This window comes from Ascidia mentula, chromosome 8 (assembly GCF_947561715.1).
Source record: "Ascidia mentula chromosome 8, kaAscMent1.1, whole genome shotgun sequence".
In the NCBI taxonomy this organism is placed as follows: Eukaryota; Metazoa; Chordata; class Ascidiacea; order Phlebobranchia; family Ascidiidae; genus Ascidia; species Ascidia mentula.
In genome coordinates, this window is record NC_138573.1 from 19,179,549 (window position 1) to 19,192,763 (window position 13,215).

The 13,215-nt window shown below is 35.5% G+C and overlaps 4 protein-coding genes across 5 annotated transcripts; 1 reads left to right on the top strand and 3 right to left on the bottom strand.

Annotated features, from left to right (window-relative positions):
* Window positions 1-387: 387 nt before the first annotated feature.
* On the bottom strand, window positions 388-3,970 carry LOC145911024 (HEAT repeat-containing protein 6-like). Its single transcript, XM_082998256.1, has one exon. The coding sequence runs from the start codon at window positions 3,868-3,870 to the stop codon at window positions 535-537; it is 3,336 nt and encodes a 1,111-aa protein (XP_082854382.1). The 5' UTR covers window positions 3,871-3,970; the 3' UTR covers window positions 388-534.
* A 645-nt stretch (window positions 3,971-4,615) lies between these two features.
* LOC145910882 (glucoside xylosyltransferase 2-like) lies at window positions 4,616-7,932 on the bottom strand. Its single transcript, XM_082998096.1, has 4 exons — window positions 7,919-7,932; window positions 7,779-7,852; window positions 5,894-6,212; window positions 4,616-5,712 (listed from the first exon to the last, which is right to left on the bottom strand). The coding sequence occupies exons 3-4, from the start codon at window positions 6,197-6,199 to the stop codon at window positions 4,843-4,845; spliced, it is 1,176 nt and encodes a 391-aa protein (XP_082854222.1). The 5' UTR covers window positions 6,200-6,212; window positions 7,779-7,852; window positions 7,919-7,932; the 3' UTR covers window positions 4,616-4,842.
* On the top strand, window positions 6,709-7,776 carry LOC145910883 (5-hydroxymethyl-dUMP N-hydrolase-like). The gene is made up of 4 exons (XM_082998097.1): window positions 6,709-6,951; window positions 7,097-7,162; window positions 7,266-7,376; window positions 7,431-7,776. The coding sequence occupies exons 1-4, from the start codon at window positions 6,795-6,797 to the stop codon at window positions 7,541-7,543; spliced, it is 447 nt and encodes a 148-aa protein (XP_082854223.1). The 5' UTR covers window positions 6,709-6,794; the 3' UTR covers window positions 7,544-7,776.
* Window positions 7,933-8,084: 152 nt separating the features above from the next.
* On the bottom strand, window positions 8,085-13,003 carry LOC145910443 (DDB1- and CUL4-associated factor 11-like). Of its 2 annotated transcripts, none has more exons than XM_082997570.1 (14): window positions 12,826-13,003; window positions 12,488-12,614; window positions 12,238-12,351; window positions 11,761-11,834; window positions 11,510-11,610; window positions 11,172-11,321; window positions 10,712-10,778; window positions 10,579-10,647; window positions 10,449-10,506; window positions 10,029-10,214; window positions 9,708-9,861; window positions 9,230-9,385; window positions 8,698-8,804; window positions 8,085-8,577 (listed from the first exon to the last, which is right to left on the bottom strand). In XM_082997570.1, exons 1-14 carry the CDS (start codon window positions 12,948-12,950, stop codon window positions 8,521-8,523), a joined length of 1,545 nt encoding a protein of 514 aa, XP_082853696.1. In that variant the 5' UTR covers window positions 12,951-13,003; the 3' UTR covers window positions 8,085-8,520. The 2 variants fall into 2 exon arrangements, with proteins under 2 accessions (XP_082853696.1, XP_082853695.1); XM_082997569.1 differs by having other exon boundaries at window positions 8,086-8,577; window positions 12,238-12,354.
* Window positions 13,004-13,215: the final 212 nt, after the last annotated feature.

A 13,215-nucleotide genomic window follows, 5' to 3' on the forward strand; every position in this document is an offset into this window, starting at 1 on the left:
ACCAAAGTTTACAAATAATCCCAACCACGTGACACGTTACCGCGTGGTTACAGAGCAGCATGGCCAAGGCCGAGAATTCAGCGGTTGAGGGTTCAAACCCCGGCGCAACCAATTTCTGTATTTTTATCAGGTGTGTTTGAATTTTTTTTCAAATAGACGTACGTTGTTTTTTTCTGGAAATTTCACTTTCGTCTCTAAACTTCATTTTTTGCTTTAGGTCTATGATACTTTGTTATCCTACTGAAACATACAAGACAAGGGGGTGGAACATATTTTTTCATTTAAAAAATCACAAGAATATTCAAATAATAATTTAATATATGACAAAAAAGACAACAACAACAAAGTTAAATAACAACATACTAGCACTTAAATACTGTGGCCAAATCTATTATATACCATTCAAAACAAGAACGGAATTTTATTAAAACCACATTTTACATTTGAACTGTGATGGTTTGTCACTTATACATCAACCAACAAAACAAAAGGGAAACAATTACACAATCATGCAGCAAAACTATTTGATCACTTTTATGTTGCAGAATAGAACTTAAAAATTTCCAAATAACTGAAATCTTTAAAATCTTCTTCACAATTACCAAGCATTGCATTCCAGTTTGCCGCACTCAAACCAAACAATACAATTTTATCCTTGTCCAATAATTGCCCCAGTGCAATATACGATTCCTGCACAGATTCCTTGATAACATCTGGTGTAACACTGAAACGCTTCTGAATTACTTCATAACAATTTTTGAGCAGTTCTGAAAGTGTTAAATATGCTTCAGCACTTTCAAATGCCACAACAAACTTTTTAAGGTTAACTGATTTCATCAGTTTGACCAAGTGAAGAAATGTACAACAGAGCTGTTCATTTAATCGATCTCTGAAGCGAAATTCCTCGAAATCTTCAGTGGTCTCTGACACCAAGTTGTGCATGCATTGTGCAATGCAACAGATCACATCGTCAAACTTTAAACCAAAGCTGTCAAGAGAGGTAACACAACTAATTGCAGCAGATGCCTTGATTCGTACTTTGTAATTTTTTGATTTAGAAACAGCCTCACATAACGCATCATAAATATTATCCGTCCACTCAGTGTCACCTATGGGTAAGTTGGAATTGTTTAAGAAATTTCCGCAAGCAAGACAAGCATTCCACCTGACTTTCATTAGTGGGTCTTTTGTTGCACCAGAGGCGATGACATCAACAGAATTCAGCATGACCTTTTTTAGCCTCACGATTTCCAGATGTTTTGCATTACAGAAGCGAAGAAGATTTCCCAAAGCTCGCATTACATTAAATCTTACTTTGTCTTTGTTGTCGATTGTAGCTACAGCATTCTCAAACAAATTAAGCAGAAGCTTGTTGCTTATTTTACCGCGAAAACTTTCATCTGTTTCAACACTCACAATAATTGCATCAGTTAAGTTGCCAAAAGACCATGCTGCATTGCATTGAACACTTTTAATGGGATCATGCATAAGCTTTAGAATACAAGATGCCACATCTTCAACAAAGGCAATGTCTTTTCTAAGGAATGGGAACATGATAAAAACAGCCAATGAACGCACAGCAGCAGATCTTACCAAGTAATTTTCATCACCAGTGAAACCAAGCAACAGAGTCTGGCAGAATAATTGTAGTTTCCTGGGAAGCATTTCAAACACTACAGGTCCAATGGTGGAGAGGCAGTCGCATAAGTAACTACGAATAACTGGGTCTTCACCACCCTGGGAAATGGTTTGCAGAGGGCCAGAGAGCAGAAACTCCCACAACACAGCATTGTCATTAATCCATATTTCATTATTTTCTGATGAATCTTGGCTGCATTGCAATAAGCAACCACCAACATTTTCCAAAAGCTTACAAGCGTGTAGTTTTACTGTAACATTTTCTGAACTCAAACAGCTGCAAATGGCATTTTTAAATCTTGGTACATACGGTTTCACGAGCACAAAATATGGTTTGCAACAAGCAGTAAGTGTTTGTAAAGATGCCACTCGGAGCGAGATTGAAACAGTTTCTTTCTCAAGGTCAAGCCACCCCAGACACTGTTCAACCAACCACGAGTTTGTAAAACTATTTATTGAAGTTGCGAGTGGCTGTGAAAGTTGTTTGGAAAATGGTGATGAATCTTGAATTGTGTAACTTTGATCAGAAACACCACAAGCAACTTCACAAAGTGGTGGATCGTGACTGAACAATGCAACAAATACAGTAAGTGCTACCACTTGGCTGTCAGTATCTAGGTTCCTTTGCATAAACAGTCGAACATTGCTGACCAATTTTTCAATCAAACCATGCTGCAATTTTGAATATGGTGTATTTCCAGCAAGAGATGCTAATGCCTTTAATATATGAACTTGAGTAATGGAGGATCTTTCCTTTATAATAGCAGAAAATAGAGTATCATGACATGCATGGATAGCAGATGTGATGAGGCCAGAAAATGGAACAAAAGAAGTGGAAGTTGATTCTCTGCACACGAGCGATAGAAACTGCTTGCTTCCTTCAATCATTGCACTAAGAACCATTAAAGCAGCAACTCTGGCCTTTGGTGCCGGATCGTTTGTTAAACAAAACAGCAACGAAATATCGGAGGAACTTGCCCCGTGTAGAAAGGAATTCCAAAATCCAAACATAATATGTCGGCTAGTTTTTCGAATAACAAGATAGAGATTTCCAAATGCGATTTGCCTTATTTTCAATGCAAATGAATGCATCTTTGAACGCTGACCTGCTTCAGTGTCAGAAAATTCTGACTCAGAGCTCGTAACGAAAACAAGCTGACCCATTGCATCAATAATAACTCCTGAAATGGTGGAATTATTGGCAGACACGTTGTTGTTTACTTGGGGTTCCTCATTTCGATGTGAATTTGTCTGTCTGTTGTGTGACTCACCTCGAGAACCACGACTTGAACTTCGTTGAGAGCTTCCTCCCCCCCTCTCGGCCGACCTTGGTCTGTTCTTTTTCTTCTTTTTTCTGCCAGCCATTCGGGGGGTGTTTGACTGCACTTTCATGACTTCCGGTATTGGAAGGGGGTGAAGGACTGTTGGAAGATCACCAGCAGCAAAAGCGAACGGGAGACCAAACACTAGGTGTCGCTTCAGTACAGCCAACAAGGGTCCAATTTCACCAATATGTAAACCTGAACTATGCTCCAAAATATTGTGTAGTCCTTTATGTGCAGAGTAAGCAAGTTTGAAATCAGAAACATCAGCGGTTTTACTGACAGATTGTAGTACTGTGATAAATATTCTTAGACATTTTAACATTGATTCGTCATTAAGATTTTCACGGCTTTCAGATGATAAACACAGTCCTGTAAGACATTGGATATAAATCTTCTTGCCTTCCATTATTTGGGCATTTTCCAACCCAGAAAGATTTACAATAAATTCTTGTTCTTCAAGCAACCATTTCACAGTGTCTGGAATAATGTAAGCTCCATTTCCATAAACTGCGGCAGCAATTGCACCCCACAGTGAACAGTACAAGTTACTTTGTCCAAGTAAAGCTGTTTTGGTTTTATAAATAAGCCATAAATCTTTAAGGCCATGCAAAATCACATTGACAGACATGCTACACACAATTATCTCCTGTTTTGCAGCAATGTTGATGATAAGTTGCAAAACAGGTTCCAATTCGAAGCCTTCCAATTTGAATTCCTTGATTTTGTCCAGGAGCATCATAATCATATCCGTGCAAATCCATTTTGTGATAAAAGGCAGTTTTGTTCGATAGTTAATTTCGTTTAGCTTGTTGATGGTTTCTATGACATCCCGTGAATTGCATAATTTTGGCGTCATGCGGGTCAAGTCAATATAAAGTTTTTCAAATGCATTGTTTTGCAAATCCATGTTGTTGCAATTTAATTCCACTTTCGTTGGTTATAAATAAGTTTGACACGTTGTAATCATATTTAATTTTTGTCTTGTGAAATCAATTGTCAGAGGTAAACATGCTGTTATAAAAGAAAATGGTTTGAATTAAAAGCAGCATATATACTTGTGCTTAATAGAAAAAACAACACAAATAATACTGGATCTATGCTTAAACTATCTTCCACGACAGGCTGTCGATCGATAAAGCTTTCAACATACATAATACATTGAATGAAGTTTGTCACGTTCCAAATCGTTTGATAAAACATAATGCACTTTAGAATGATAGAAAACCGCCAAATAACAAACAGTTACCACTTTATACTATTGATAAAATACTTAAAGCAATTCCTTGATTTATCGCCTGAATAACAGCGCAAACAATCTCTATTTTATTCTAGAACTTTCACACGTGCTATATTCGAATTTGAAGTTACTACGAACGCATCCATTTTATCATCGTTGCCATAGAGATCGTAAAAAAATAAAGATACGTGTGGACGGGGAAGATGTCTACATTAGTTTTTCTTAACAACCCCAATTTGAACAGGTTAAATTAAAAGCAAAAAATTTTTCTCGTTGCTGGTCGTATGGTTCTATAGCCATTGCTGCAGATTGATGCATGATCTTCTGTCAAAAACTTGACATGTCCAACTCCAAGACAAAACATTCAACATTTCATGTCATATAAAAGAGCTGTAATACAAATAGCAATGCCACAAATTGAATTGGAAGCAAACAGTAGAAATTGTGCAAAAGGAACACTTGCATGTAATGATGAAACAAGTATATGCAACAAAATACTTGTAAAACTCGTCATAACGATAGAGATTAAATCATTCTTAGAGCAGATTGATCTGATGCCAATGGCCTCGTCATCGCTAATATTCTGTGTGGTGTAAATTGCTTTCTTAATACATTTTTACTTTTAAGTACAATAATAAAAAACTATAAAAGTCTGTGCATGTACCAGTCAACAAGAGTATGATTTCTAAAATCGGCATTTAAAATAAGTGTTTTTAAATTTGAACTCCATTTGCCTGAATAAGAAAAGATCAAATTAGACTTTAACATGATTGCTTTGGTTTGCTGTTCATCAAAACCCAAAGGAATGTTGCCAGCATTGCAATTCCATTTGTGACTTAGTTGGCTGATCATTTTGGGGTTATAGTACGCCATCACATTCAAAATATCTTGCTGTGTTATTTTAAAATATTCAGAGTACGTGTTCACATATTTAAGTATCATATTTGGACTCCATGTCAATTTTTCTGTTTCAACATTGCCTGGCAGGGAATCACCATTTATCTTTGTGGGCACCTTGAAGACAGTGGTTCTCAGTTTATAAAGATCTAGCAGGATCACAGAAGAACTGAACACTTTATCAATAGCCAAAACATCTCTATTAGCTGGACATGTAGAGTATATGTTATAAGGTGCCAATGACATAACATTGTCAGAACTGTAGTCTTCCAAATTTGCCCAAAGTTGGTCGACCGACTGTAGAAAGATTCCACCTGCTTTAATATACATTATGTAGTCTATATCCTTTAATATATGTGGCACAAACAGTAAAGGTGATCTGTACGATTCATCATCTTCATATTCACTGACAAGAGTTTCAGGGTAGATTGTGGGGTGAAAATTAAATGAAACTCTGTGTCGGATTTCGTTCGGCCAGCGGTCCAATCGGGCAATGAAGAACTGGTATAAAGGATCATTTGTAAATATGTGAAAGTGAATCACTTTCTTTGTATGCATCACAGTGGACTTCATCGTGACTACTGCATCCTTCACAACCTCTGGTTCCACATCCTCCTACAAAATTTCACACCAGTTGGCTACAGGGTCAAAAAATACTAAAAAACTTCTTTTAGTCGAAATTTTGTGTTACAACTTCAAAGTTAAAGACAATTTTTGCAGAATTTCTTGCTGTAAGTTGAACATAGTTCTTGTTTATTATTGAAAACACACACTTTTATTTATTTAAGATTTCTACCTTCTGATATGCTCTTGTTTTGTGTTTACTTGCAGCTGTTATCACAACATTGATTTCTTTTAGCTGAAATTTTCTTGCATCCGCTTCTGACATAAATGTTATTCTTGATTTACCACCTTCGAAGGGTGACATGGCTTTGGGAAAATGTTCAAAACCACTTCCATGGAAAATGCTGTTCCATGTATAGCTGAATATAGCCACTGTTATTCCGAGCAGAGCAAACCACCGTTTTATCGATGATAACGATATTAAATTTGTTCTGTCCAATTCCTCAACTTCGTCACGAAATTGTCGCAAACTTTCCATTGTTAAATTTGTTCTGCAAACAAAATGTAATAATTACATGTTAATTCATGATTGGACATAACATTTTTGCATTGCGAAAACCAAACAAGTTAGGACACATTTGTTATTTGATCAGGATTTTAAAAACAAGGCCAGTGTATGGCCTTAACAAACACGTTTTATTCAAGTCGCAGCCACAAGTGAAAAGCTACCGTTTAAACACAATTAAAGTACAGGTCAAGAAAACCTACATCTACGATATTAGGAAACAGATACAATTTTACCTTCAGGCTAAATCACAGAAAACATAAATTCGCAAAGAGTTTTTTGAAAAAAAATCTGCAAAAATTATTTTTTAATTGCAAACACATAACAAGAACGCAACAGCAAAACATACATTTTTTAATGAGAAACGGGGATTCGTCAGTTTTCGAGAATTTTGCAATTTTATTCCTGGGGAATAACCGTTACGTCATGAGCACGTGTTCACACAACATAAACAATCCTTTATTTTCCCGCCATTAAAAGTCACGGGAAATATAAGAAGTTGTGATATTTGCATGCTTGTAACACTTCGTATTGCACTAGAAACTCTTTCAGGTGGAACGCGTAAATAATGACGAAGTTGGCAATTTACTTTTGTGGAAGTATTCGCGGCGGGCGAGCAGACGTTGCCATTTACCACGAAATTATTGAACATTTAAAAACTTTTGGAAAGGTTTTTACTGAACATGTTGGTAGTGACAAGGTTAATGCTGAAGGAATACTGGTTGGTGAGTTAAAACTATTGTTTCGTAAATGTGTAATGCTGTTACTGGTCGTTTTTGTTCATTAAAGGTGTACATTTTATTATGGTGAAAGTCCTTTTCAAACTTCCTTTAAAAATTGGAAGTCCTTTGTAAAGCAAAACACTTTCAGATGATGCCAATCTCACTGATAAAGATATTCATGATCGAGATGTGAACTGGCTGGAAAGTACTGATGGTATGAGATGTCATAGTTTGCCTAAATTTGAATTACTTTTATTCTAATTTATAACAAATATAAAACATTTGGTGAAGTGTGATTGGTTTAAATCTCTTGACAGTTGTGGTTGCCGAGGTAACCACTCCATCGCTGGGTGTGGGTTATGAACTTGGCCGAGCTGTGGAAATGGGGAAAAAGATAATCTGCCTTTTCCGTCCCTCCAGTAATAAACGTATGTTCTTGTTTGTTCCACAATAAACACAACTTAAACTCTTTCCTGACTCAGGTCTTTCTGCCATGATAGAGGGTGCAAAATGTGGGAAACAGTTTCAAGTTCATCACTATGACAAGGTTGAAGATGCTTGTCAGATTCTAACCCATGCTTTAGAAGAGGAGTGACCAATGTTGAAGGGGCCAGGAAACAAATTTAAAAATCAAGCAAGAATCCATAAATCTGCGAAAACTTGCTTCTTCCATCAAACCCATGGTTGGTTTGATCAGATTAAAGAAACACTTAAAGATTCTTTGGCAAGCTTTAATATGTTGTGAACCACAAAATTTATACAGGACATTGTTTTCAAAACTTTGCATATCATTATAATGTTTCAACATGTTTAAAATACAAGTAGTTTACCTGCAATGTTAAGTATTGAATTTTTATTCCTGGGCTGTAGTGCAAATATTGCTCATGAGAACGAAGTCGGAAAACTATTGGCAATTTGTATGATCAGATTTTGGTTCAATACCTGGTTCCACTAATCAACAACATTTTACCTCCGTAAGCTGATGTTGACACTTTTAAGGTCTATCATTGAGAAGGTTATAAGCACCTTGTGTGTGTGTGTATGTTTAGTTCCATATATTTTTCACCTCAGAACACGAGTAAAAAAACTCACATCAGAAAGAATATGGTTTGACATCTCTTAACCAAATATTCATGAACTAAAATTAGAAAGTTGATCAATAAAACTATGTATTATCATATGTATACAAGAAACCAAAAAACAAACTCAAAATTATTTTTTCATGCTGACAAGAAATATAGAACTTTTTGTAAGTTAAGACTGGAAAATGTTCCCACATAAATTCCATGAGCAAAAATCATTTGATTTTTATTAAAAACAAAGATATAATATCCCATGGAAACTCTTCATGAAATAGTTAATTAAAAAAAACTTTTAAGTGCAGTGATTGAATTTTAATCAAGCTATTATAATTTTTTTTTTCTGAAACTATTTTGCAAACAAGTAAATTTGGAACTGTTTTTTGGTTACAAACAATTGGAGAATCATTAGATAGTGTCACGAAATTTGGCAGCCACAGTCACTAAAAAAAATAATAAATTTCAGTAAATTAATTTTGTGAATAACTTATTTTTAATCCACTTCCATTCCTTCTGGCTCGTAATCCCATTCAGCAATGCTTCCGTCCCACTACAAAAATGGATTGCGTAAAAAAACTACATTGCATTGTGGGTCATTTATATAAGTTTATACTGAACTTATAGAAAAATTATGCAAAAATATATTTTACTATGTTGAAGATATGCTCACCGAGCTTGAAATCATATGGTGTTGGTATGGATGCCAAGAAACATCTCGAACACATTTTTTGTGGTTTTTATGTCTGGCCATCACCTTTCCCGTCAATAAGTCATAAACTGAAACACAATATATTGGGTCTAATTATATTTGCTACCAAGTTTTACGAGAGTAAATGTGAAAAATGACTACAGGAATCAGCCTGTGCAGGTCAGTGAACGGTCCTTTTGGTGTCTCTCAGGAATATGACACTTATTTTTAGTCTTTTTTCTAAATTCTGAGTTCCATGACATAAAGCAGTAAGTAGGAGACAATTTTATGCTTGCTGTGATCGTATCAGTTTGTCCGGCAATAATACAAAGGTATTGTGATCTCTGTACAAAAATGGGTTCTATGAAAAAATATAAAGGGGTTTGTCAGCTTTCTAGTTCAGACAAAGCTGTTGAATAATTGTAATACCAGCTTCAGGGCAACAGTCAAATGAAAACAATGCCAGTGGTAAACATAGACAAAAAAGTTTGAGAAACACTGATTTCATCCTTACCAAAGATCCTCCCAGTTGAACAACCAGAGTAAATATATTTGTTCCCCGTTGTGTGTAAAGGAGAAAATCTTGCACGAATCAGTGTGTTTGCAACCTTGTGTCCAACGTAGGTTTGCACGGAAGTGTCGCCGGCTATCGCACGTTTGTGCAAGCGCACTGCAAACAATATTACATTTTCAACACAACAAATTTGAACTGGCAAACTAACAATGGGTAAAAACCCACAGTATTTCACAATCCCTTGTAAGATAAAAATCAAAACAAATTTCAAAAAAAAACTCTTCAACAAAATCAATCAGAACATGGTTGCAATGACAACAATCCATTTTATGAATGATATGCAAGTAAGGCGGCATCACAGTGAAGCTGATTCAAAGCCAATTTTTTCTTATGAGTTGGCCCAAGATTTAAAATATGTATACTTTTAACTGATTGTGCCTGCATAGGTTTATTGTAATATATCAAGAAGATGTCATACAATCTCTTGGTGCATTCTGCCATCTGTAATCCCAGGATTGATTGGAAACAGCTTTTCGCACAGCATTGATTGTAGATTCTGAGGAAAATCGTCGTATATCCCACAGTTTGACCGACTGGTCCTTGCTGTTGGAGAGTAAGTACCTTGCATCACCCTATAAATACACGTAAATACTGTAGTTGGTGTATGTTTGATTTTAGTCAAAACTATTAAGTCCATGCTTGAATTCTAAAATCTTAAATTTCAAGAACAAAGCAATCATTGTTATTTTTTATGGAATGCTAAATTCCCACAATAGGCAAACAAGCAGCTAAAAATTACCTTTGAATCTATAAATGTAATTCCATCCTGATGACCAGCTAATGTTCCTGCAGGGGTTGTGTTATTTTCAGAAAAGGCCCGTCTGTCCCACACTTTGACCAGACCATCATCACCACCAGAGTAAAGGATTTGTGAAGATTTGTCAGCAAAACAAACTGCATTTATATCATCTTCGTGGGCATCAATCTAAAATAATTTGATGATAATTGGAGAGTGCCCTTGAAAATGTAAGTATGTTGCCATGCCAACAAATAAAACAACATTGTGTTAATATCTGAACTTTTCTATTTTCTTTACTCATTTTCACCGAAACCACAAGGTGATCATGAGATTTACTGCACATCAAAGCATCAGTCAAATAACCAAGTGAACTTGAACATCAATATGCACAAAAGTCAAATGACCTTTATACAAACTCACACTCAAGGTCCTTTCTGATCGTTCAAGGTCGTATACATACAGGTAACCATCATTTGAACTGTAACAATAATATAATATAAATGGAAACATTTGTTATTTATTGAAGTAAATTTCAAGATATTGTATTTACCCGCAAATAATCTCCTCCCCATTGCATGAAAACTTAAGTGAGAAAATTGCAAAGTTGTGTTGAGGAGGTCTGGATTGCAAACAGAAACAGGTTGAAAATAAATTAATTGTGCACTAATGGTAAAAAAACCTACCTGAGATCAAGTGCCATGTGTTTTTCAACGTTTGGGTCGCCCCCATCGTGGACAGTGCATAGGTGGACTATGACAAATATAATTGAGTCAGGTGCCCAACATTCATTATCATTGACCAGGTTTTTTAAACTCACGGTTTAACCAACTTCAAGAGCTGTATGCTCTGTCCATGTTATTTTTACTTTTGACCAAACTCTGTCAAGTTTAAATATTCTCAACAGACAGGAAGTACCAGCAAAGGATATTTTGTGAAATACCACTTCATTAATACAAAACACAAACAATGCTATTGTGTCAAATTTTACAATTTTTATTTTCTTTCTGACACAATGGTTTAAAACATTATCAGTTTGTTGGACACAACCTCATTGGGCATTTGTAGGTAATGTTGGTCATTGGTCATTGGTTAATGTAACAGGAAGCTGTAAATCACTCCATATGTGAAAGGAGTAAAACTTACTGCAAGTAGACCAGCTAGAATAAGCTGCAAATCTGGAGTCAGGGCTGAATGCCGTGTCAAGAACGCTCCAACCAACATCCTTTGCTCTTATTACTTTGAATGGTGTCGCATGCAAACCATCCTGTGAGTGGAATATCCTGATGTGTTGATCTGTAAAACAAATATACAAATTTACCATGTGACAACATTGCCAGGGCAGATTTCACTCTGACTAAATAAACAACTTGTATCAATTGCATTATTTAGTCAACAACCAGCCAAATAGGGCAGACACGCTTGTATTCAGAAACTTTAAATCCATATTGTATTATTTCCAAACAATAAACAATGACCATTACCTTGACATGCTGAAAGAAATAGTGACCCATCAGAAGAGTAAGTTCCACAAAATAGTTTTTCTCCGTATTCGATCCGTTTATCAACATGATTTGGGATAAATCTAAATAAATGCATCACACATTCAATCAAAAAAACAAGCCTGACATTCATTTTTTGTTTGGCCTAAGAAATAGGTCTACATAAAAACATGAATTAGTCTTTACAAGAAGTGAAAACCGCTCAATCTTACAAATTATTTTCTCTGCCTTACCTTGAAGAAATAGAAGTGCAAATTCCTGAGGTGAAGTGTTCGTGCTTTTTGGGTCCACAAACTTTGTACTCCCTCTGTAAGACAAAGCACCAAAGTATTAACATCACCATTCAAGGCATATTGCTTATATGGTGGAACTTTAGATTACAATAGCCAGTTGGCCACAAAACCTGTTTCAATTTACGAAGGGTAATTCTTGACCCCCTTATGTGTCACGGTCACATGAAAAAAAATAGGCTTAGCTCAGCTATACATATTTGTTGGCAGGGAAATCATTAAAACAAAAGTTATATGTTATTCATTTATTAAAACTATTGTTTTTTTCACAGGTGTATAAGAGACACATTCACCATACACGTCCAACATGTTGCTGACGTCTGCACTAGGATAACAACTTTTTTGCAAATAACACATTTCATAATGTCACTTGGTTGTTTTAATTGTTCATAGTACCACAACCAACATAACTAAAGGTACCTGACGTAAGGTGGAAGATAAGTTGGTTGGTCGGTAAAACTGTTGATGATCTTTTTCAGTCTTCTGAGATGAAGAATCGTTACGAATGAATGAAAAATCCTCCCACAAGTTTTCCTTCTACAAATAATCATTAAATATAACTAAGGCAAAAAATGCCATACAAATATACATCAAGATAATATAAACATGGTAAATTAAAATATTTAACAGTCTTTCATTATTATTTAAGAACATTATCTAAAATTCTCACAATTGATGAAGTGCCAGAATTACAAGTGGACTGAGGACAACAACTTGTCAGTCGTTCAGGTTCAGAATCACTTGAATCTTCACCTGCCTCATCCGAACCTCGAGAACTTACAAATCGTACCTGACCACTAAAGAAAGATAAAATTCAGAAAAGCAACGGAACTTATAAATTGTTTTTATTATTTTCGATTATATTTTTAAATATTTCAAAAATCTTATGTCGAACTGCAGTTAAATCAATGTTTGACATTTTGTAAATCAATGTTTGACTAAAATATTAGTATTTGCAAGTTTAAATACTGATATGAAGTCACACAACAGAAAGTTGTTTTAACGAACTTTCTCATCATGAGAGCAAGAATCATCGCAAAAGTTGGATCTTCCTCGTTGTCGCTCTCTTGTTCATGACTGCTTGAGTCACTCATGTTTGGGTTTCCACTAAACCGAGTTTGACGCGATCCCATTGACTTTCAGTGGAAATCGCAACGTGTTAGTGAGTACATAGCTTATAGCTACCGAGGCTGTAAGAAGAAGGGGGTCATTGCATAACAAGAGTTTGTGTAGACATTTTTGCCCAACGGCATAAATGCAAAAAAAATCGTATTAATAAAACAGTCACTAAGCTATCAGGCGACTTATAAATTGGGTAAAAAAAGAAAAACTTTCATATCTTGCATAACAAAACCATTTCTGCTATTACGGAACGAAAGCAGTCATGCGTTGAATGAC

Coding starts and splice junctions, on each gene's coding strand:
- LOC145911024 (XM_082998256.1), bottom strand. CDS start 3,870: ATGGATTTGCAAAACAATGCATTTGAAAAACTTTATATTGACTTGACC.
- LOC145910883 (XM_082998097.1), top strand. CDS start 6,795: ATGACGAAGTTGGCAATTTACTTTTGTGGAAGTATTCGCGGCGGGCGA. Junction 7,163..7,265: donor CTGGCTGGAAAGTACTGATG/GTATGAGATGTC, acceptor ATCTCTTGACAG/TTGTGGTTGCCGAGGTAACC. Junction 7,377..7,430: donor CCGTCCCTCCAGTAATAAAC/GTATGTTCTTGT, acceptor TTCCTGACTCAG/GTCTTTCTGCCATGATAGAG.
- LOC145910443 (XM_082997569.1), bottom strand. CDS start 12,950: ATGGGATCGCGTCAAACTCGGTTTAGTGGAAACCCAAACATGAGTGAC. Junction 10,507..10,578: donor GGGGAGGAGATTATTTGCGG/GTAAATACAATA, acceptor TTATTGTTACAG/TTCAAATGATGGTTACCTGT. Junction 8,578..8,697: donor ACCATATGATTTCAAGCTCG/GTGAGCATATCT, acceptor CCATTTTTGTAG/TGGGACGGAAGCATTGCTGA.
- LOC145910882 (XM_082998096.1), bottom strand. CDS start 6,199: ATGGAAAGTTTGCGACAATTTCGTGACGAAGTTGAGGAATTGGACAGA. Junction 5,713..5,893: donor AAACAAGAGCATATCAGAAG/GTAGAAATCTTA, acceptor GAAATTTTGTAG/GAGGATGTGGAACCAGAGGT.